This window comes from Rhopalosiphum maidis, chromosome 2, assembly GCF_003676215.2.
Source record: "Rhopalosiphum maidis isolate BTI-1 chromosome 2, ASM367621v3, whole genome shotgun sequence".
In the NCBI taxonomy this organism is placed as follows: domain Eukaryota; kingdom Metazoa; phylum Arthropoda; class Insecta; order Hemiptera; family Aphididae; genus Rhopalosiphum; species Rhopalosiphum maidis.
This window is the reverse complement of record NC_040878.1, coordinates 62,853,946-62,881,217: the sequence shown is the minus strand read 5'-3', so window position 1 is coordinate 62,881,217 and position 27,272 is coordinate 62,853,946. Positions and strand designations below refer to the sequence as shown.

The following is a 27,272-nucleotide window of genomic DNA, read 5'->3' as shown; positions in this document are numbered from 1 at the left end:
CATATATGGGTAGGTACTTTGATAATATAAGATTATCGGGGCTGTGAATTGAATGCACTAAAAAAAATGTATGAATATGCATGTACTTTAGTAGTGCGTTAAAAATTGATAAAATATGAATAATAAACTATAAAATGTATAAAATCATAGTTTTTTATTTTTTTAATTGAACAACCATTTTTGATTATATTAATAAGAAAAATTATTTTATATTACTTTGTGAATCATTATATTTGTTATTTGTTAGTGTATAATATGTCTTTATTGTATAAACCAATTAATGTTATTTTTATCACGTTAAAATAGTCAAAATTCAATCTGTATTAATATCCATAGATGTAGATAGCCTAAGTTAGGAGCATATTATGAAAATTGAAAACATAATAAAAATAAAAGTACCAATAATCTCCGTCTATATTAATTTTTAAGAAAAGACAAATCTATAAAATTATAAATATTTAAAAAGAAATACAGTTTTATAATAATTTTTTTTTATTATTGAAAATGTTTAATTTAAAATCTTTACAAAATATAGCATATTAAATAAACGGTAATAAACGGTAATAATATACTTAAACAAAATAGCATGAAACTATTTACTACAAATCGAATGTTTTATATTATTAATACATGATGAGTTAGGTATATAATATGGAGTTCTAAATATTATACATAATTCAAAAATGAAAGAATTCGTCGCTTTATAAATAATGTATATTATTATTAATAGCCTGCAATACAAGTTATATTATTTATATCGTGAAAGAAATGGTAACAACGTTTTAAGTATAATATTAAATATACTGCCGCTGTTCAAAATAAGTCGACATAATCATGATATAATTTAAAAATATTACTTATATGATTATATAAAAATATTATTATATATGAAATGTCATGTTCGAAATAAATAAATCTACTATTTTATTATATTGTATAGTGATGAACATGATATTACCAAATACCACAATACAGCGCTGCACTAAATCGGATTTTTGAAAGAAAGAATAAACCAACGTGTGCAGGAACCCACTTATTTTTTAACAGAATGATCTATGATAAAAAAAAAAAAAACTATTGACAAGAAAGAGGGGATTTTTTCTGTTGTTTGTCATGGTAGATTTTCTACGGTTCGCTACTCTTGGCGTTGAGTGTTCTTGAGTTATTGACCGAAAGAACATTCAAAAGTTTTCTTTTTATTTAACTCACTAGAATTCTAAAACCGAATGTTGACTACGATTTTTTTTAATTTTTTACCTTCATATGCTATTATATTGGTTAAATATATTATAAACAGCCAATGCCCAAATATACAATAGATAGGCACATACCAAAAAGTTAGTAAATATTACAACCCACGTGTAATACGTCATAATTATGTGTTTTAAAAGAGATGATTTATACATAACTATTCAATGTAACACCAAAAATAATAATGGAATAAAGATTATAATACGAAAATAAGTTTTTTTGTGTAAGACGGTCTGTTAAATTTAGTATTATATTGAAAAAAGTTTATCAAACAAAGTTGGCATTAAAACCGTAGAAGTATATTATTACGTATAAACATAATATATTTTATGATTCGTGCGAACAGTTCTATACTTTATTTTTAATTATACCATCTTTTCATTAATGGCAAAATAGGTATATATGATAATAGAATAATAAAAATGACGTATTAATTTTTTTTTAAAACTTTCCAGCTATACCACTTTGGCAGGTGTTTGTATTATTTATATTTTATGTTTTACTACATATATGTTAACTTAGCCAATGTCCATTGGAGCTTGAGTCTCCATATAGAATTTCCAAGGAGGAGAATAGATTTTTTGTGAGTTTGTGTGGTTTTAAATTTTTTGTTAATGTACTTTTTCATTTTTTTTTAATCGTAGGTATATATAGGTCAGTATGTAGAGAATCGTTTTAGATAAAGTAGTTAGAATTGCGGCGATAAGATGGAGGATTTTTGAATGAAAGATATGAATCTCTTTAGTATTTGATATTTTTGCTGGATCTCATCGGTGCAGGTTGTTTTGAGGTTTAATTCATATATAAATATTTTTGATTTTAGATTGTGGTTAGATGATTTGTCTAGGATGTGACGTCGAAGAGCAAATTTCGGTTAAGAGATAATCAGACCATATTGAGTATTTGTTTTGTTGCACAGGTTAATCTTCTAACAAAATAGTAGCCCTAAGTCTTTTACAGTGTCTGAACGAGGAATAAGTGTATTCTTTTATGCAATATGTGGGGATTTTCTTATACGGAGTATGGAAGTTGTGTGAATTGATTTGTTTTACTTTTTAATGATTTTAATTTGCCATTGGAGAGACATTAGTTCTATATTATTTAATTCATATTTTTTAAAACAGATTTTTTAGCGACAAACGGGCAACTGAATTTAGGCAATAAGTATATAAAAAGATTATACTATAAATAACTGTAACTTTATTTATTTTTTACAGAGATTTGTAAAAAATTGCTCCTAACCTAGTCAGTATATGGACACGAATATATCGAACTACGGTGGCAAAGTGATTGGGAGAGGGGCACTTGTGACAAGTCGAGGGCTGATGACAAATGAGGATTCTTTTTTTTTCAGACCTAAAAGAGAAATGTGAAAAATGTGTACACAAAAACGCACACGCATACACAAACGTAAGTGTATTATATATGTATGATAAAATATATGTGAGAAAAAAATTAAATAGGTCGTGCAAATGGATGTTGTCATGACGCATTTATATAATATACTTTTACCGGCCTCCCGAACACGATCACCTCCGTGTCTATATCTCGACAAAAACTAATACGATTTTCCAAGAATTTTAGCAATGTGTAGTAGGCATAGGCTACAAGCGCCTGCGGTATCGTATAAAACGCGTGACGTTTAATATTATATATCTACATTTTTTTCTGACACGTTGCAGCGTTGTGATAATCCTACAACGATAGAATTAACGTTTGAAATTTCGTTGAGTTGTAATTAAATTTAGTTTGAAACATATTTGGACGTATGTTAGTGACAGTTTGACAAAATCAGATAATTCCATTATATAATCAATAACATCTATTATATCGTCATGGTATCGGGTCGTGGCGGTAGGGAAATATATAATTAATTAGTTTCTACTCAATCGCTAGTATTTTAATTAAAAATAAAACCAATTATTTTGCAAAAAAATATTAAAACTAAAATTCGCTTATAATACTTGAGATTAATTGTACTTATGTTTTAGTGAGAAATCTATGTTTTATAGAATACGAAATTAATATTTAGCAATTAGTATAATCACTGACATTTGTAAATATAAAGTCATAGTTGCATGAGATTATTTCTGCAAGTGATGCAAAAATTTAAATACGAGTACCTACAATAACTGTTGATGATGCCTATTTGTTATTGGTTTAATGTTAAAAGCAAAAATACATTGCCAATTATATATAAATATCTAATTCTGTATGAGGGTTAAGGTTTACAAACCGAATTTTGAACTAAAATTAATGCAACGCAAGCAACCATTTCGCACACAGTACTTTATACATACAACGTATAAACCTCAGATTTATCTTAAACGAATAAAAACGAGAAACATTTCAACAGTAAATTCGAATTAAAATAATTAATAAACTAAATAATATTCATATCCTCTCAACATACATCATTAAAATGTATGTTTTAGTTGCATTTATAATTCAAGTAGTGTAGTTACTCATCAATTTCATACATATATTTTTAAAGTACTGAGGTACACATTTAAAAATGCATACTCTCATACGAGGCTAATACTATATACTTATTTTATACTTGATATACTTGATTAATAATAATAATATAGTAAATAATTATTTCAAAATAAAAATAACTACAATTTTACGTTATAGTATAATTTTAAAATTGTAATTAAAAATGAATAATTAGTTAGTGTCAAGGAAAACAATCAATATTCACTTCTTTTTTTTAAATAAATATTGAAATAAAAATTAAGAGCTATTATACTAAATTTGATTCAAGAAGTTTTGAGAAAGCTTTTATATACTATATTCAATAAAAGTTTTTCAGAGCTTTAGATTAGAATTGAAGTGTGGATTGGTTTTACGCAATGATATGGTTATATTTTTATTATCAACTTTTTCTGTAAATACTTTTAGGAAAAAAAGTGCTCAAAAAGTTTTATTTGACCCAATATTGTTCGATTGTAAACCTATTGGTGTCGGAAGAGGTCATTTTTAAATTTATTTAGTAGTTTCCTGAATTACAAAAAAAAAAAAAATTCTGTGAAATTGCGAAGAAAATGAAAACGTTATAGCAATCACGTGGTTTATTAAATCGAAAAGAAAAATCTAATGTAATGTTATACTTTATATTATAAATAAAAAAGTTATACTTTAAAGTTTTAGGATATTTATAAAATTGTAAGTCAATGTCATAACGATTAAGATTTAGAATTTTTATTCATATCATTCTGCATAAATTTATTTTTTAATAGTAAAGACTAAGTAATACATAAATAACCTTATATTATAATTTCAAAACTAATACTAAGTTAAAAATACTAAGCACTTTTTGAGCATTTCTCATATTATAAACATATTGACATAAACCGGAGAATAGAGAATTGAATAAAATTATAGACAAAATTATGAATTTAATATTATATAGTAATTTGTTTTCAAATTACAGTAAAAAAACAAAATCTGATTTAGTAAAAATTCTTTTTCTATTTTAATTTATACTGATTTATTTTTTTAAATTAAGCACTAGAAACTGTTTATTATTGACACCTTAAAATACCAACTAAATTTGATTTAACCTACTTATCCCCGATTACTGCTCTGAAATGTGACGACAAACAAAAAAATACAAATAATATTGTTAGACCAATACATCCATCTCTCAGTTCTATATGTTATGTTATGACCTTTTAATATTATTAGTTATTTAGATAAATATCTGATATTATACTAATATAAATAGTTATTTAATCCTAACTTAATTAAACCAGTCGAATTTTATTATAATTTAAGTATACAAATTAAAATCTGCTGAAATTGTAATATGGTTCTAAATTGACTCTCGGTTCCTGTTTTAATTTATTTAGATTTAGTAAAAATATAGATGAAACTCTATTTCTTCATTATTCAAAGATAACATATTATATTTTCTATATTGTTTAAAAAGTAATTACCATAAGACATATTCCAACAGAATATTCAAACATTTTTATAAAATATTTAATAGGTAGTTTCATATTATATCAATTAATTTACAATATCATACATAGATTTTTTTAGGTACTAAAGTAGAGGAAGAATTATTTTTATAATATTTAATATAATAAAAGTATAGCATAATTGTTTCTTCTTACTTTTTTAAATTAATATAGTTTTTAATAGCCTCAATAATATTATGTTTTGTTGGTAATATACTTTGTTTTTACTTAAAAAGTATTTTTTTAAATTAAATGCCAGATAAGTTATTATCTAAAAAGCTTAGTTATATATATATATATAATATATCCATATTTTATATACTTAATAAATAATAATATTTGTTAAATGCAAAATAGCATTATTGCATTAATAATAATGCGTCTCGATATGTACATCTTGTAAATATGTAATATATATATTAAGCACATATCCATACGAAAAAAAGAATATGAAGAATTTTAAAATTTAAGTTGTACGTATGATATTTTGTTTGAAATTATTCAGACCAAATCTAAACAGTTTTGGTATTCGGATCCCAGGCTATGTGATTTCAAGTGATATAAACATCGTATATTCTAGTCATATTATTATTGTTACTTAAGTAGCTTTGTCCGCCCATCTGCAGCCCAACTCCAACATCGAACGTTCTTTTGGTTATTATTATTATTTTTATAGTTATACTGTAAACTTTTCGAATGTGAATTCGTATCTCGGATTTATCTCTGGAATATTTGTACAAAACGTTAAGATACGTATATCATATAATATTATTATTATATTTTTTATTTTATTACACTTTTGACCCTGTTTTTAATACGACCACCTTACCGACACGCAACGTATGATATCGACTCGCTGGAATAACCAGCATATGGTTTCTATTTCCAGAAAACTACGATTTTAATCGTTTTTTTCCGTATACGAGTAAAGATTTTATCATTCACCGATTTTATTTCATCTAGCATATATATTTTGTATTATGTTTTAATTCTTTGTACATATTTTATTTTTTAAATTAAGATTGTCTAGCGTGCAACTGTCTAGCTACTAGCCAGTCAACCTACCACGTTTATATTATACTCGTAATATGGTAATTTTTATTTTTATTTGGATAGGTTTCAAATTGTTTTGTCAAATAATAATTATAAATATTTGTTTAGTTTTATATTTAATTATATGTATAACGGTTGATACAATTAGCAATTAAAATCATAATTTGTTTTTTATTAAATAATTAAAAATATGTATAATTTTTTTGACAGATTTTCAAAATATCATAAAAACATAAGACCTATTTTTGTATTAATATGAATCAACAATTTAACTAGTAACTACTTATAAAAATATAATAAATATATTTTAGGAATAAATTGTGTTGGATTAGTTATTTATGATGCTATGTATTGGAAAAACGCAAAATGCAAAAGATGATATTTAATTTTCCTGTTATTTTTAGTGTCAATTCAATTGGTATGTATTAATTAGTTAATGCTTTACCGTTGATACAAATTACAATTAAAATTTTCACGGGGTGCTAATTTAATATTTGAATACGTATAATACATAAAAAATTATTGTTTACTATAAAAATATGATAAGTCGATAAACCATAATATGTCGAAGTAGCATCCTCTTAAAATAATTTGTTTTGATGAAATGTTATTTTATATTATGTTCATCAACTGTTGTCAATTGTCAATTGTTATGTAATAAATTTTATTTTATTAGTTAATATGGTTTTACACATTACAATACGTATGTAATATTATACAATTATGCATTTAGTATTAAAAAAAAATTCTTTTGTTAAGATACAAATATTAAGACCTATAAAAATTCCTGACCTTGGTTATATGTAATATAATTTATCTTGACCAGTGAATCAGTTTGACTTAAGATAATTTATGATATAAAAAGTTTTCAGAAGTTATTGAAGGAATATTTTCATATTTTTGTAAGGTAAAAACTTTGAGACAACTCGAGTTTATACAACGTAGGTATATGAAATAATAAAAATAACTTTTAAAGAAGAACAAATCCGAATTTTCAATTCTAAGTTGTTGTCGTGTCATGTTTGAATGTAACTTTGGAAAATATTTGTGAAAAATAAATTTATAATTTAATATTCTAATTTCGAATCTACAGAACTTAAAAAAAAGTTTAGCGCATGAATAAACATTTTATTATTATGTTTGAATATTATTTTTATACAATTCCTTCAACAAATTTTTACCCAGAATAATTTGTTTTTACACGTTTGTTGTTTTGTTGTTATGAATGTTCTATATTGTCTGGCATTCTAATACTAAACGTGAATATAAATCTCATTCTAAGCATGTGATATTCATATTACTACACTAAAAACAATGTTATGAGTTCAAAATGATCCATATTTTTCAAATATAAAGAATAGTCAAATAACCAATTCACTTCTGAAATGGTATATTATATAATTATAAAAATCTAAATTATATTTTGCTATATAAGTAGATATACACATAAATGATATAGTGTGGCATACGTATACTTAACTATAACCTACATATTATATTACGTGAGTTCAGAGCCAAAAGGTGTTACCTCAAAATATTAAAATTTTCAGAAATTTTAAGTTTCAAACTTTAATGTTTACTTTCTTGATCAATGATTTTTATTGAATATCAAATCTATATTAATATTAAAATAATCGTTCTATATTTAATCTTGAAATTTGATTAAGTTTTAAAAAAAATTCAATTTTAATATAAAATTTAAGAATAAAAAACTTGCTGATACATAGCACCTTTTAGTTGTTAAAATGTTTTTTTACTTAGGACTTTTTTTTTGTCTGAATAAAATGTATAGGTCCCGGAAAACAAAAATCAAAGTAAAAGAAGATGTGTCATAATATTAAACCATAAATAACATTATTATGGTACAATATTATAATTATTTATAGAATTACTCATGTTTTTGATAAATTTACAATTATTAATGTTGATGTACTGAATTTTTTATGATTGGGTATACTGTATGATTGATATAATAAATATGAAATATTAATTTTCGATTATTATTATAAATATAATATAGTTTTAAATTTTAACAATATAATACCCCATATGAAGAATTAAGTGTTATATTTAGATCACTATTAAACATAGGTAACGAATTTGTATAATGCATTTATGTATAACAACTTTTAGTTCTGGATAACTCTTTAAATAATGAATCTACATAAATATGGTTATTCGTGAGCTTGAATTTTAGAACATTGATGACTAAATCTCTCTCTCTCTCTCTCTATATATATATATATATATTGTTTTTTTCAAGAATACCGATTTAATGCTATTTATTGTTTGGCTCTAAGCCTAAAAATTAAAACAAATAAAAATCGTTACCTTCATTGAGATTGCTTCCTATGAGTATATCGATGTCCGAAAAGTTCGCCTTAGCCAACATGTCCAGTGGGTGCTCTGGAAGGAGAATTCCGTCCACGGTGGGCGCAGATGGGAAACCCAAAATACCGGAATAGCTGTTCCATTGCTTTTTAGATATGGTACTTGCGTCAACAGATCGCATGCAAGACATAGTACCGATCGGGTTGCTATCCAATGACGTTGAATTACAATTGCAATCGTCCAACAACTTTTTTGCTATGTCTACTGCTCGTTCACCAGTCATGTAGCTCCAAGGTGCGTTCACGGTGCCGGACTGTATGATCCCACGTTTAACCATGCCTCTTGTCTCCGGTGAAATTAAGTGCACGCTTACCTGTACAATAAATGATCGATAGTCGTCATTACGGATTTACTTATATTATCGACGAATCTGAGGATTTATAATATATGTATATGTATATACATAATATTGGGTATTTTTTGAACGTCTTAAAACTATTGTAAATAACGAGTATTATATATTTTCCCTCCATAATAAGTTTTATTTTTTCACTATGGTTATCAAATCATGTTCAAATTGAATGTTCCATTCAAGAATTTTATATTACTGTATATACATTATTATTACACCGAAATGTTGTGTTTTTTTTTAAAACAATTTGATAAGAAATTATAAATGATTAAGTAAGATATAATTAATTTACACTCAAAACATAAGAGTTAAAACATTTAGTTTGTTTCTAATGAACCGTTGTTTAATCAAGTTGTATTTTTTTATAACTTGAACAAAAACAAAAAACTTCAATTTTTATGAAAAGGTATGAAAAATTAAAAGTATCACATGATAAATATTTTTGTGTAGCCAACATATCAGATATCGGTAATATTTTTTTATAAGTGAAATATTTACGGTCAGGCTGGAATCTTTTTGGAATATCTATATAGTAAAATATGCTACGAAGGGATAAAATATATATTATGTACTTTTAATATTGCAGAATATCACATTTTCAGGGAAATGTTTAAGATATTAACATAATTTTCATGTATATATATAATATTATAGTGATGGTAGGTACTTCGGGATGAACTTCACTTAAAATATAATCCATTTTAACGTAAAACTCTCATTATATTTCAGAAAGTTTTTGAAAATATTTATTTTACATAATAATAAATCATCATAAAACAAAAATTCGAAAAAAATTATATTTTTTTTTTAAAAATTATTTCTTGAATAATTTTTAATTTCATATTATCAAACATAAAATTATTCGGAGTTTTTAGATCTACACAATTCAAATTTTGCTTTTTTATTAATTATTAATAATAATTATAAGTTATAACTATTTAAAATCTAGTAGACTACCATTTTGCGGGGTACCACATATTTTCATTTTCATTGTAAGAAAGTTAACATTTAAAATATGATAATGATAAAAAATAGTAAAAATATATTATTTTTTAGATAAATTTTGTTTGATTTGAAATCAAAAATATTAATATTTTTGAAATAATGAGTGTCTTACGATAAATGGGTTAAATTAACTCGGAACCTATAAAACATTTTATTTCTGAACCTTTCGCTTTATTGGCTCATTCGGGTAATGAACTAAAATACTGTGGTCCCATAGTGAGTTCAATAAACGGTGACTTTTGTAGTAATATTATAATATATATGAATAATGTACACACGTCAATAATAGTTGACTTACTGATCCACCGCCTGCTGATTCGCCAAATAACGTAATTGTCTCTGGATCAGCTCCGAAAGCCGCTGCGTTTTCTTTGATCCATTTGATAGCCAGCGCTTGATCCCATAATCCCATATTGCCAGGTGCGTCATCGCTATCCTCAGGGAGCTCGGGCGTTAAATACAACGAACCAAATGCCCCGAGCCTATACTGCATGGATGCAATCATCACGTCGAACGTAGCCGCCAGTAAATCGCCGTCATAGATATCTAATGTCGAAGTACCAGACATATAACCTCCACCATATATCCAAACTAGTACTGGTATCTTTAAGACAAATAAAAATAAGCATTTTAGCAAATCGATTACATAAAAAACTGTTTGAAACAATATGAATCGGGGTGTTATTAAGCATACTAATCATAACTTGTGCTACAATATCGAAATTAAATGGTTATTTAAGTTTATATTTTACATAAAGGCACGTTAATTTTGAACTTTTTTATCTTTAGGATTTTAATGGCGGTGACTAGGTAGTAATAATGATTACATTATAACATGAATGCAAATTAATTTGAAATGAAATACGTGACAAAATACATGTACCTATTGTACCTACATGTGGTAAATGAATTATTGGTTTTAATGCAATGTTCTAATTAAATTTAAAATATTAAACAAATCTTTGTAAAAGTAATAACAACATTAATATTTAATTTTCATAAAAACTAAGTACATCAGATATTCTTTAGAGTATTAAAATCAACTATTAGTTTATTATTATACTTACTACTTAGGTATTATAATGCGAAATGAAAAAAAAAATGATGTTTTTGTTTCAAATCTAAATTTGGGGTTACAATTTCACGGAATAATTTTAGGTTTTCATTCTACCTAATCTTTATAATAATCTGTACATTAAAAGCTCATGTAACACGATAATAGGAGTTATTATTTTACGATGAGTTAAAATCATCTGACGTTGATGTATTGTTTGAATTTCCAAAGCTGTAAAGTTCATAAACAATGGAACAGAATATAATATGTTGTATTATTTCAAAATGCATATCACTTTGTAGTAAAAAAAAAAAAAAAAACATGAATATAAAGCTTAGAGGTAGTTGGTAGACATGTTTAAGGTACCATTAACTTGCTATTGATTCATTTAATGTTTAATGGCTGTTTTTGCGAACCGGCATAATTATATTCCTTGCATTTGCCTGATTTATATAGTCAGCAGACAATATGCAGTATAGTGTAAGTACCTATTTTATTAGGTAATTTTTAAAAATAATTTGTAGTATTCTACACGTCATCATTATTAAAAAACTGAAAGTCTTCTACACAATATGTTAATTAATATGTGTTATAATAATAGTTAGAACTATCCATTCTAAAATGTAACAGTTTGTCAATTTTTAATTCAAAGAAATTGTTCTCATAAGATGACAATAATCGCAATTCAATTTTTTTTTAAATCTTGTTTTGTCTACAGTACTTTATAGTCTATACTCCTTGCGACGAAAAAATTAAATTACAGATGTTTAAGATAATATTTAAATGACAATATAAAAGATTAACTTTTAATGGCAAATTTAAAGATTTAAATACTTTGTCTATTTATCTATTTTGAGCTAAGCGATAAATGTCTATTTTTTACAATGATGTAATGTGTTTTCATTTATTTTTTTGTGTGTGACGGTATTAACATTTTTTTTTTGACAGTAGAAAAAAAGCTTTGATTGAATAAACTTTGTAGTTATTGATAAAAAAAACATGGACCTTGTACTAATAGACGGAACATCCAAGTGGGATGCGAGTGAGTGGTACGATATTTCCTAGAGGCACATCAATAATAATACCATATTCCTTATGACTAGGAACATTTTTATTAACGGTATTAACGGTAAGTATTATACCTGCTATATTATTGTAAGTGTATATTATTCTATTTTGAGTTCTAACTGCTGTCAACTGCGTAAAGATTTACTTTAATAAAAATACTAAGATTGCTATTCGTCAGAAAATAGGTACTTATTAAAAAAAAAAGTAAAAAAACATTGTATCATTACATCATGTAAGTAAAATAATTGAATTATGCTTTAATTGAAATAATATTTCAAAATTAAACTAGTTATAAGTAATAAATAATAATAATACACTTAATTTATTAAATTAGTTTATTAATTTAAATATATGCTTTGAATTGTTTATGAAATATGTATGAAAAATATTACAGTTGATTTTTTTTTTAAATTCATAAAATTTTAAATTTCTAAAACTTTAAAATTTAAGACAAAGTTTTTCATAGATATTTTTTAGTTGAATTAAAAAATAGGGATATTTATTTTTATGAACGTTCGAAGTTCAAATTATGATATCATTGGATATTCACATGTTAAAAAAAGATTTTTCTTTTTTGTTATAATTCGAAAAAAAAATAAATCGTAAATGGAAACAAATTATTATTTTATAAATCATTATTTTTCATTCATATTTTTCAAAATATTAATACTAATTTTAAACTATTTATAGGTAATTGAAATTTTTTATGTAAATCTTTGTTTTTTAAGTGTAGATAAAATATTTTTGCTCAGGAAATAAGCTTGATACTCTAATACAAAATTCTTATAAGTTGTTCTTATAAAAATTTAAAAATATTAAAAATATATAGCTCAACTTATATTTATAAGCTATAAAGTTTACGAATTATTTTGTTATTAATACATACTTAAATAATAATAAATATGTAAAATTTTATATTTTAATAGCTAAAGCTTAAAAATTTAAAACAAGTTCTCTCAAAAATTTTTTTTATAGAACATTTACAAATTCACAATTGTCTTCCTATAGGTATTATTTGAATTTGGAACAAACTTTGTTGTTTAAAGAAACAAAAAAAAAAATGACGATTTAAATAATTTTTTTGTAAATCAAAAAATCACTAATAAGGACTTGAAATTTTTCTCTATTACGTACAAGTTTACGTCATGTTCTATGTATTATATTTTATTCTACATATAATGAAATTTTCAAAACATGTAGATTAATATTTTAGTTATATTTATACAATAACTATACCATGAACTTTTCATACTGTTGCATGCGGTATGTCACAACGTCAGATTTGACTTATGTCTTATAAGTTAATAATAGCTAATAAAATAATAACATAACTATGAAATAATATTATAAATCATAATAGCAAATAGTTATTGTATTATATATATTATATTATGTGATTTGATTTTGGAAAAATTAATTCAACCTATCTTAATTCTTAATACTGTCAGACAAACAAAATAAATAAAAAATAGCAATAAAAGTATTATATAATAAAATACCTTTAGATATTGTATTGATAGACTGTTTCCACTCTGAATCGTTTTTCATGGTATAAATTATACAACGATTAATCATTGAATTAAAATTTAACACATCCATTACAGTAACGAGGAACACTCAACACCCGCTATACCTCAGAAAGGAAGTCGATTACCTGGCTTTTTTTCAAATCGATTTAATGTTAAATAAGCTTGATTGTTTATTGAAAAGTTTAATAATGTGCCGTGGTTACCTAATTTCCTAACCAGATTATATTTGTGCATAATTTAATGTGCAGGTGTAAAATATTTTTTATGGTGTTATTATCAACGTATATTTCGATAGATAATATATTTTGTTAATGAGCCAATAAAGCTCTGACTCAAAATGTCATCACAAAATAATTGTTTATTATGATTAGAATAGTAAAATCTCGATCTTTAATTAAAGTTACAGTAAAATTTATTTAAATTTAGGTTACCTTTGAGATTAGTTTTCACATTATATCTTATAATAATATGATGCCTGATCACATGTATTATACATCACATTATCTTCGATTAAATAATTAATGTATAATATTATACTCATATTATTTAGTCAATTACTTTAAAACAGCACTGAATATACGTGTTATTATGTAACGGATAGGGGAAGTTTTGTCAGTTTAGATTTTTAATCAACTTGATCGTGCACAGGAGAGAATCTTAACAAGTAGACAAAACGACGAATCTATTAGTGTAGTCGTAGATATAACAAGGTGTACATAGTAATAACTAATAATATAAACAAGCAATGTTCGTCGTACCAATAATGATATTTTATTAAAACGGTCTATACAGTATATACACACATATATTATATTCTGTCGTTGCACGGGTTCTCACGTGGCACGGCATAATTGTAAACAGGAATATATTGTAGAGACTAGACGGAAAAACAGAGCTTTAATGAAGGGAGTCTGAGATATAAAAAGCTTTCGAAATAAAACGAGGGAAAATATAGATGAAAAATAAGCTCGTCTCCTCTCATTTTTGTGATTATTATTGAATGTATATTATGTAATACAACTAACACGACGCAAAAATTACGATAGGTATGATGACGACGATGATCCGTCAAATAATCAAAAATAAAAATTTTAATGATCGTACGCAGTGGCGAATTTTCCATTATTCTGCCCCTAGGCATTACAACACTGACCACAATAAACAATAAAAATTATATAATTTAACCATGTTCAAAAACGCTAATTTGGATGTGGATACACGTTATACTATTTCTATGTTTGGCTAAATATTTGTTAGGTCTTTTTCATACAGAAATGTTTAAAGTTCGTTAAAATTGTATTTTTCCCAAGTAAAAAATACATAGATGTGAATTTTTAAATGTAAAATTTCATTTCAAAATCATTAAATTCTATACATTATTTGTATAAATATCATGAAGTGATTTAATCGATTTTTTAATTTCTTGATTGTACAATTACTTAATTTATATTTAAAATGTAAATGGTTTATAGAAAAACTCGTACACATTTCGCCTAATTTCTAGTTCATAAAAATGAATGTATGAAGGTATATATTTTAAAACTGTGTCGTACCGTTAAATTTTCATCTTCAGATTCAGATTTGTCATGAAAATTTTTTTTTCTTGTTGTAGTTATTTTTGCTCCTTATTAACTAACTGCCTTCGATAATGTTTTCGTATTATCAAAATTTTCACGAGTCTGCTCTAATTAAAATACTATATAACCGAAGAAAGTCAAATAATCAATATTGACATCTTTTAAATTAATATTTACTTGCGGAGTTTAATCGACTAATCAATAATCCCTACACAACTAATATGATTTTAGTTTTATTTTTTTTAAGAACTCATTTTATACATTAGCCCTTTTGCCCCATATTTAATAATATTATTATCTAATCGTTTCGATTTTAAAATATATTAAATCGTGAAAAATTTTTATTTTATTAATTATGATAAATAAACAAAATACGAACAGATGAAACAAAAATACAAAACCAACAACATTAGAAATAAATAATATTTGATAAAAAATTAAAAAAAAAATTTTTCAGTTGAAAATTATAATGAGATAACGATTAATGCTCACTATCACTATATTTAAAGCAAATTTATTTTTATTTTCTTAACTCGAACTTGGTAAAAAAAATTTTAATTATTCGTTGTCAAAAATATTTTTCTTTTTTATTAAAGCTTAAATGAAACGCCTTATTGATGGATGTTTTTTTTCACTTAAAATCGACATAAAATAGTTGTGCTAACCTTCAATGAAATTATTTGTTATTGCAAAATCTTTTGAATACTTAAAAAAACAGTTCAACATTTGTAAATAAATTAAAATTTTTGGCTGGTTTCTTCTTCTTTTTTTTCTAGTTTATCATATATCATGTATTTTTAGTTAAAAAATTACACAAACAAGATCGTTAGATAAAAATACTTAAACTAGTAAGTGATAACGTTTTTAATTTTTCATTGTTGATGAAATTTAAAAAAAAGCCAGTACTTTTCTCGAAGTATTAATTTGGGTGTCAATCAAACTAATTATAATTTATGATTATAATATTAGTACAATAACTTGTTGCTAACAATTTACTGCTGTAAAATAGTTTTTTATTTTCGATCAATCGACATGCATCCGGAAAAATGTTCAAAGGTTTTTTAGTTTATTTTTATGTAGAATTTTCGGTGTTTTTTAGCTTTTATTGATATGTTTTGTTTAAGGGTTCTTAAAAAAACTGCATCATCATAACTCTAGTGATAAACCACATTATATGCGTAAACACAATATATAAAATAAACAATATCGTGTATAGGTACCACTATGTCTCAAAGGAGAATAATCACTTTTCGCGCTTACCAATTGACCACTCCGGTCGCGGAAGTGGCGAGCCCAAATTTCCCCCACCTTGCTAGTCGACGTTTTCCGAAGATAACGTACGAACATTTACGACTAATATACCTTATTAGTAATATTGTTATACTTAATTTAAGAACCACCCAATAATACGACAGGTTATATTATTTGTAAATGTATAAGATAAGTAAACGGGTATATACCGTTTTAGTGTTGTCTTATGCAGAGTATAAAAATGTATATAAAATATAAAATATAAATCAACCGATAAACGTGATTCGATAATCTTTCTCGAGGTTAGCCCACTTCCGAACACTAGGGCTCACCGTTATGTGAACACTGTGTAACCCATAAACCCTGATCATTCGAATATGTTATAAAGTTTTGAGTGCAGGCAGGGCTGTAGGACACGACTCACCTTAGCGTGATGCGCGTTGTTCGAATGGTGCCTGGTGCGTTGTTTCCTTGGTATCCAAATGTTCAAGTACAAGCAGTCCTCGGAGAGCTTGGTGTTCGGGTTCCACATCTCCTCGCCAACGAACCCAGGAAAGTACTCGTACCGCTCTTGGTAGCACGTATTCGGCAACCTGGTGGCGTTCAGCACGCCTGGCCAGGGATCGACGGGCACCGGGCGCCGGAACCTGAGATGACCCACCGGGGGCTTGGCGAACGGTATGCCCGTGTACACCCGCACCTCGCGGTTCGCAATGATTTTCGTGTACCCCTGCACCAGACCGGTGCTGGTCACCACCACCGGGCTCTCGTCGGTGTCGTCGACCGCTGACCCACCACCGCCGCCGCCGCCTGCCCCACCACCGCCGGCAGCGCCGGCACCACCTGCACTGCCACCACCGCCGCCACCGTCCGCTCCGCCATTGGACGACGGCCGTCCAAGTACGGCAGAACAACACAGCAGTAACGTCACTGCACTGGTGTAAACGCAGTCGACGCTCATTTTTTTAAGTATTATTGTGTTCACGTTTGTGTCCAATCTGCAGCAATAGCAATACGCGTGTGATCTAGAAAATCAAATATAAAAATATGCGTATTACTTATCATGCATTGCCGATGATAGAAAAATACAGTAAAAATTGCAACCGATATCGGTTATACAATGAGACGCTATGTTATCATATTGAAGGTCACGAGATTATTATGTAGACGCGTCTCGATGTACTTACTACGTCCGCGATGTACGTGACAATAAAATATATATACCAAGTTTATATGTGCAGCAGTTAATGCGCATTAACTAAATGCGTATTGAGTTAATTTGCGTTAGGGTACCGGTTTATGTGCACCTAAATTAGCAAGATTAGATGTTGAATAAAATCAAAAGTTAATGTGAATAGTCCATGACTTATTATACTTTGGATACCATGACCAAAATAATTATAATTTGACATTTTAAAGTTCCCGCTAAAATATTGATTCGCATTAAAGCGTCTACGTGCATTTCTTGATCCCGAAGTAAGAGTTAATTCGATTTGACGAATCGAATTAAATAATAAATGGGCATTAGTATACGAATTAAAAATGAGTTTATATGTAGCCCAATTCTCGGAATAATTCAATGCGAATTGAATTTATGCGCATTAACTGCTGCATATAAACGTGGTAATAGACAATTTGAAGGCAATAATATATTAGTAATCTACTTTATACCGCTAATGAAACGTGCTACAATATTGAATATTATACCTATTAAAAAAAATAAAAATTCGTATTTAATTTAACCATATACTATTTTATATTAATGTATTAATTTTAATTTATGTATATATTTTTTTTTAATGTAAATTATCAATACTGTACATCGCATCGAGTAATGTTTATGTAATATTCTCGTTAATCATAACTGTTGATCGTTCTATAATATCTGATCTTTCTTGTACATTTCAACAACGGTATTTATCAATAATTAAATAGATATAATATAAATAGTCTTAACATTATGATTATTGTTCAAAAATACATAAAAAAAAAAAACAAATTTTTGCCATTGTTTATTGTACAATTATATTACAATTCAAACATAATAAATTTATTTATTCGCAAATAAATCTGCTCCGAAGTGCAAATTAAATTTACTAATAAAGTATCAAGTGTGTGCTTTCGTATTTAAAAGCGTATGGTTTATAATCCAATTAAATATGAACTTTTTGAATAAATAACGTTCAATAATGTAATAAGTTTCATTACGTAAATACTTATATTCATAAATCATATTATTATGATTGAAGGAAAACAAATAGTTTATTATTTTTTAAAATGGTTTTATTATATTGATGTGAAAAATTTGGTTTCATTTCAATTTAATTTTTCATAATTAATTTCCTATGTGTAAAAATCAATTAATATGTTAAAATTTTTAAAATAAACTTTTGTGTAACCTTTTTTAGGCTTCATTTTATAACTATAATTTGATATTATTTATTAAAATGCATTGTTTTTGAAACATATTTGTTTTTGATAGGTATGCTACCTGAAATGTCAAAAAAAAAATTATTTTAAATATTCGAAAAGGTTTATATTTCAAAAACATACTTTGATCTAATCGTCAATGACTTATAAGGTAACTAGTTTTGAAACTAGGTTTTGTTAATGGCTTTCACGTAACTATATAATTTTCTCTTGAGCTATTAGAGCAGTTTCATCCACTTGTATTTCGCTTAACCCTAAATTACCCAAGCCGTTAATAAATATTTAAAATGATATTGGCGAAAGTGCTATATATGTATACGAACCCACTTGAAGTAAATCAACCACCACGACTATTATGTTTTATCTACTGATTCGTTCAGTCCAACTATTCTATGCATTACCACATTAGATATTATAACATAAACATTTCAATTTCGCGCACAGCACGATCGATCATGATATCATTATAAACAATGAGCTGACTGTATGCTATTATACATGCCAAACATGTATAGGTATTGTATTGAATGTATTATAAATTATATAAAAGGTTAATAATAGTGATTTTAAAATTGATTTTATATTATCAACTCATCAAAAAAGTGTACAATATTATGATTTTAATTTTATGAGGTACTTTATTTACATAATACGTTAGTAGTTAATATGATATACCGATAACTGATCTACTATTCCCATATGTAAATTTGTACTCGCTCGGCGCTCTTCGATCTCAAAAAATCATTATTATAATTTTAATGCAATTTTTGCACTGTACGTGATTATCACTGAGCGATAATCGGAAGAATGCAATGTTTTATAATATATTATCCGCAAAAAAATATGTTTTATAATGTCCTATTTTTTTTTTTAATCTTCTCGCGTTGATTATGCAATTTAAAACATACACATTAATAAGCACTGCTAAATAAATTAATAGTGATTAAATATAATATAAGTTAAGAATGACATATATATTAAGTATTTATTAATATATAGATCATTTGTTCTTTTTCCAAAGTAGTTTTTATATTTTAAGCTATGTATTGAAATATAATAATTATTCTGTCTATATTCTGGATGTACTTTGTTACTAATGTATATGTATTATTCCTTGAAACATCTCGTATCTTTTACTTATCGGTTCACGGTTTGTTATTTAATTTTCATATGACCCAGACATTATTTGAATTATAATTTGATGAATGTCATGTTTTTATTTTATTTAGTTTATCTAAAAACTTTCATATATATTAAGTGTGATGATCGAGACAACTAAATTTTTAAAATTTACTGTAATATCCTTCTATTGCATTATTTGTGTATTTTATTTGTACTCATTATTTTATTGCGAACAATATGTTTATTAAGGAATTTTATTGCACATTTTTTAGGACTTAAAAATTATGGTTTTTTTGCAGAAATTCAATTCTGAAATCGAAAGCGACGTTAACCAATCGTTTAGTTTAGAAAATATTATATGCATTTCAAGACTTTGAGTGTAATAGAAATACGCTCTGGTGGAAGCGCAAGATGTGCCCAATATTGTGTTAATCACATCATGTTTTACCACGAACGGAGATGTGCAAATTATAATTATAATATAATTATTAATTTTAATAAAATGCAGAGGAAGAGTCGCGTAAAAATGTATTTCGATGTCACCGAATATTAGGTATATTATAATACCTATAATACCAATGTAGTTAGGTACTTACTTCCTTTTTATATTAATAAAAAAAACTAATTTTATATTTTTATATCATACCAGACAGAATTAAATAACTAAAATATCTAATGTGATATGCCAATATTGAATAATAATAATAATTAAAAATATGTAATATAACACAATTAACAAATCATAAAAGTTTTATTATTATATTATTCATTAAACTTATTTCATGTTTATTGACAGTTGTTATTGGATTATAAGTACAAAGTACCTATAATTTTATTTCACATACAAGATAGTTGATACGATAAAAATGGAAAAAGTTAAAAAAAAAAATTATAAAACATAACTTTTCAAAAGATGTTTTCAATTCATTTTTTTTTACAAAAAAATCGACATTTATAAATGTTTGTAAGTATCTTTCGTTTATATTAAATAAATTAGATTTTGTTAAGTGTGAAACAAGTTTTCTTAAAGATATTATTATGTAGTACACAACAATTTTAAATTTAGTAAAATGTTAAAACTTTTTATAAAACTTGGTTGAAAAAAAATCCAAATAATAATTTATTTAAACGCAAATCTGTCTTCCAATAATGTTATATGACGTGTGAGTAAAAGTCCAAAATTTAATTACTATATAGATATCCTAAATTAATTTTAGTTGAATTACATCTCATGAATGTAAATAATATATATATATAGATATAGTACGAGTGTGTACGTGGAAATGAACATTATATGATGTGCCTAACTTAATTTCTTCTACGACATTCCTACATAAAAGAAAATATAATATATAGCTGTATTATCAATGTCTTCAGCCACAGCTGTGATTGGCATACACTTAAATTTATTTTAGTATTTTTGTTTGTCTTAAAATTTTATTTTTGTACACAGCCATGTGCACACAGTATATGTAGGAAAATCATATGTATACGCGAGAAGACTATTTTAAAGAAAACTACCTAGCTATAAATAAATAATATATAAATTACAAAGCATAAGAGTTGTCAATAGACAAGAAAAACATTTTGACCACTAATGCCACTATATATAATAATTGTACTCGCATCATAGAATTATTGATTTGCTGCCTCTTATATTGGTTTTGGCTTTCACCCATTTGACCTTTGCACACGTTTTTTTTATATACACACTATTTCATCATTTCATATTGGCGTTTTTAAAAATAATAATAATATATAAATATGTCTGGAAGCAGTCTTATAAAAACACTTAAGTGTATTTGCATGGTATCATACACATTCAACAATCATTTCGACAAGTATATAATTTATTAAACGTTTTACACTAATTAGTTGTATAGTTTAACAAAGTTGTTATTGAAATCAACACATTTTATTTGCTTGTACAAAAATAAATAGGACTTAAAACATTACATGCAATTTTTAACAAGAGTGTATTTTGATCTACTTTAATTTTACTTGGTCGTTGTTTCATAACTATTATATTTTTTATAACATTGATAACTATAGGTATACAATAAAACATTGTGATCAGTTAACTTAAGTTAGATGTTTATTGAATATTATTAAAGTTTTTAAAACTGATGAATAAATGTATGTACTAAACATTTTCACACGTAACATGTACTAATTGATGTATATTTTTGTACAGTGAATTTGTTGTATATTATAGATATTATAGTTTATTAATAAATAGGTAATGTTACATATAGTACTTGATAGGTGTTATTATAATTATTAGTTACTTATTTAAATTCTTATTAAAAAATAGCTTCGAAACACAAACTATTTATAAGTAATAAACTCATAAATATATAGGAAAATTTTTTATCACTTTGAATACATTCATTAAATTTAACATTTAATAGATTAATTTAAATACGTTTGTTATAAGTATTTTATTTTATTTAAAATGGTTATGCGATTTTTTTATAATAATATAATAAATTAAAATTGTAAATTTAATAATTTTAATTTAAGAAATTAAAGAAATGATTTTATCAATAGTATAATAATAATCATACCTACGTTTATTTTAATAAAGAAATTTGTTACATTTTGATAAATGTTCACTTTAACACATTTATATGTGCCTTATAATATATTATTAAGTCAAGTCTAGTCTTACGCGTGCGTAACAAATACTAATTATAACCATGTTTTATTATTCATAAATAATTGGTTATTCTGCCAAAAATGTACAAATAATGTTTATGTACAGAAAACAAAATGTTAGGGAATAAAAAAAAGACTATATAAATGCTATTATTCATACCACGAATTGTGCGGAGTCACGTAAATTCGCCAAAGCCGTAAATCGTTTTGGCTGACTTTCGTAAGTCCCACCGACCACAAGGAGGGTGACAATTAAACCCACAAGGATACACGTGCCCATGGAGAATATAGTGTTTCCTTAACATTATTACATTCTATAGATAATGGATGGTACACGTCAGTTAGAGAAAAAAACGAAAAGAGTAAAGAGTACACATGTTTGCAAATAAAACGTATAATGCTGTTTAAATCCCCAAAACTGTTATAAAAACATAATCTCACTTTAAATACATTATAGTGGACCATATAAACTTTAAAAATTAAAAAAATATTAGAATAGAAATTATTTTAATTACATAAACACCAACTGTTTAATATTATGTATTATATGATGATAGTTATATTAAGTTAGGTTATTAAGCAATGTAACATAGTTGTAGGTATTATAAAATAACTATTGGATGCTTGAAAATAAAAATTAACAATTTTCAATATATGTGGTATAAATAATATACTATTTATATCATAATAAGCCATTTTATATTATTACATTGAAAACGCTTTCATCGAATACTCGAATTATAGTGTAGTTCCTTACAATTTATTGATAAATAAGATTAAAATACAATTACAAAATACAAATTAATTTTTGAAAAAATTTAAGTGTAATAAAAAAAAAAATATATGTGAATACTTTTACTCGAATACTTTACAACACTTATCAATAAAAATGTTTTAAATATTTAAATAATTAAATTGTAGTTTTCATTAGTGAAGATAATTTTATTAGAATTTATCTAAACTTCTATAAATTTCTAAACATGTTTGCAATATTTTGTATTTTACATAATTTACCTGTATAACTTATAAGTTATAAATAGTTTAATTTTAATTAATATCCAAACTTAACCTAAGATTTTTTCGGTGAACTTTTACAATATTGAGGTAAACTTATGATATTATTTATCTGACTTACATGAATATAAATTATTAAATACGTATTAATTTAATGGATAAAGTTTTAGTGTATTTAAAAATTAAAAATGTATTATAAAATAACAAAAATACATTTTAGAAATATCATGGAAAAATTAATCAAATATACATTTAGAAAATTTAAATTGCTATTAATGATTTGAGAATGTTTTGTATTGTGTCAGTATGTCAATCAATTTTACATTTATACGTAGGCTAAATAAACTATATACGTAGGTACTCGTATATACTATATGCATATACATAATTTTAATGAACATTTAAATAAATACTCTCTAATAAGAAAGTGTAATATAAAATATCTTGGTTAATTTATAAAAGTTTCAAATTACTAGATTTTAAGCTGATAAGTGCATTGAATTAATGCAATAACAATAGGTTTTATATTTTACTATACAATTTTTTTATGTATGTAATATATAATTTAAAATAGATTAATACATAGGTAAATGGATAAGATCAAGAATTATCTACAATACTATAAAAAATTTGTAATATTAATATAATTACACCACACTCATATGATGAAAGTAATCACCACACTCGTTTCAATTCGTTCATTTCGTTCAATAGCAAAAAATTTCTTAATGTGTATTTTGAGTTTTAGACTTTTGGCAATACATAGATCGAGTTGATGTTTCAATGATTTTATTTTCCCCGTGGTAGTTATTTAGGGCAGAGCGAATGCTCCAAAAGTTTCAATAGCTTTTATCTTTTAATTAGTAATTGAGTCTACAGTTGGTACTTTTAAGAAGTCATTTATTTCAGTAGGAATAAGTGCGTAATAAGTAAGTAAAAACTACCAATAACTGCCAAAGAAATTTTAGCAAGCGCGGTAGAGCCGTAGAGTAGATGTTTAAGTGTGATTATTACTCCCGAGTCCTAATTACTGTCTTGTGTCGACGTTAGTGACACAAGTAAATAATCAAAATAATATAATGTGTTTCATCTTATGGTTTCTATATTCATTTACTGAATATTTTAGATTCGAAGTTCCTGCTAACCTAAACCAATTACAATTTATAATTTACTAACGTTTTTATTTTGGTAATATACAATTTGTGACAAATTTTTGATGACCACCTTAGAAACATCAAATGAATAGCCGAGATGTGGTTGGACTACATCAGTCTAACCACTCTAACCACAAAGGTCGGAGTAATGCTTATGTACGTGTGATTTGAAATTTGATAATCTTTAGAATATGATCACGTTTATTAAAAAATAAAATAAAATGTTAGAACGTGTTAACCATTGATTTAAAATTTCAGTTTTCCTCTATAGTGGAATAAGTTATAGTTAAAAAGTAATTATACTACAAAAAACCACCGTGAAACGTGAAACCAAAAATCGTGTAACTACACGGCTACTCCAATAAACAAGTAGATTTAAATGCTACTGTTAAGCTTTAAAATTGAAAAACATGTGAGGTATAAGGCGTTAAAAAAATAATATCAAAACACCATGTAAATAACAATTAAGCATATTTTACAATATTTTCCATGTTGCATTATAAAAGTTTAAAAAAAATAAAAATAACTAAAATATAGACGGAATTTTCCAAGTATTTATGAATTTTAAAAATAGTTAGCCTATCGTTATAAATTATAATACGTAATAAATACGTAGAATAAAGACTTCCTACGAAATGACATAGATCAATTCGTTTTAGTATTAAAAATGCAGAATAAAATGGATTATTCCGAATCCGAACATTAAATTTGGTATGTTATGCGTTAGGTGGTAAGACATAGACGAGAAAGCGGGTACGACATCTTCTTAAGAAGTTTATATTTTCATACATATTAATTTACATTAATAATGTAGGTACTTGAGTTTTGAGTTATACTGCTAATTATTAATGGAATAATCTATCCAAGTAAAAGTTATCTCGTTAAATTTGACTTAAAATTAATATCGGTGTAAAAAACAATTCAATGGTTTAAGTGTTTTTATAAATAAGTGGCTATGTTTTTATGGAAAATAGGTATTTTATTATCGAAATATTATATAAATGAAGTAATTTTCTTTTCGAGCAGCTCTTTTGTACATTCCTAGTGGATTGATACGAAAGTGGCTTCTTGTGAGTGAACAAAAGTACTAATATTCTGGGTACCTACGCCATTGTAGATACCGGAATACGCCACAATTCAAATTATATTATAAACACTGATAAATAATTATACATACTATTGCTATAATTATAATAATTCTCTATTAGATTCTAGTTTGATTTATTTATAAAATATTGAAATTAGTTGTTACTGTTTTAGCTACTTATTCTTGGTTTTCACCTATTTCACGCCAGTGTCACAAATTCTATTATGTTCGACTACTATATAATTCAACAATTATTTTATTAAAATAATACATGATTATTGATTTGAACATGTTATAATTAGGTACATAGAAATTAAAAGTTGGTAAAACGACTTTCGACAATTCCAACTATTGAACTTGAGTAACCGCTTTGAACTTTTGACTTTTTACATTTATACCACATATTTCCCCGTATAATCATTTCAATCCTCTACAGTTTTACAATAATTAATAATATACTTAATTAATATTGACATAATTTTATAAAGTCAGTTCCTCGGTTCGACAAGATAAAATAATTGAACATATTTTAGTCAATTATAAATTCTTATTTATTATAATGCGTGTTAATGTTATAAAAATAAGATCAAAATAATTTTAATAAAATGATAAAGGACCTCGCCTGATAATATTATTTTTAATAGTATAATAATACATAATTTAGAGGTATCAACTAAATCGTCTAAATGAACTGCGTTATGACCTTACTGACGAGTATTGTACGCTGCGTTTAATCGCTTTAAACCGATCGTGCACTAAGTCATACAGTATATATTATATTATTATTATGCATCGATATATTATATTACTTATTATTATTATTTGCACTGTAATTATATACTCTGTTAAATTGATGTGTAATAGATATATTTTAATTACTGTAAATGCACGTGCGTTAACACGCGTTAAATTGCCTAGACGAGGTTTTCGCCAATAAAATCGAACGGTGCAGGCTTATCACCGTAAAATTATCTATTAATATTATCAATAATATTATTATATTACAATATTATAGTACTATTATTATCATACCTGGATTCAGGGTCGGACTTGACGGGGCACTTGTTGCCTGCGGCCGGGAGCCGGGCGCATCGTAGTCTGTCGGCCGCCGCGGTTATCACTGCCAGCGCCACCGCTGCCGCCGCCGCCGGTGCCACCGACGACGCCGACGCTGACGCCACCATCGTCGCGCCTCTTCCACCGCGTACGCCCGCCCCGTCGACAACGGTACACCACCACTGCAACCTCTTCCGCGACCCGCTACCGATCACCCAGTTACCGTCGTCCTCGTTTCGCTCTCACCGTATACCA

At 26.0% G+C, this 27,272-nt stretch overlaps 1 protein-coding gene across 1 annotated transcript in view; it reads right to left on the bottom strand.

The window, feature by feature from the left end:
* Nucleotides 1-27,060, bottom strand: part of LOC113551731 (acetylcholinesterase-like) — a 39,178-nt gene extending 12,118 nt beyond the window's left edge. The window contains exons 1-4 of the mRNA XM_026954158.1: nt 26,994-27,060; nt 16,921-17,521; nt 10,316-10,621; nt 8,601-8,973 (exon numbers count right to left, since the gene is read on the bottom strand). Of these exons, the coding sequence (XP_026809959.1) occupies nt 8,601-8,973; nt 10,316-10,621; nt 16,921-17,457 (1,216 nt within the window). The 5' untranslated portion in view covers nt 17,458-17,521; nt 26,994-27,060. The remainder of the gene's footprint in view (nt 1-8,600; nt 8,974-10,315; nt 10,622-16,920; nt 17,522-26,993) is intronic.
* Between the last annotated feature and the right edge of the window lie 212 nt (nt 27,061-27,272).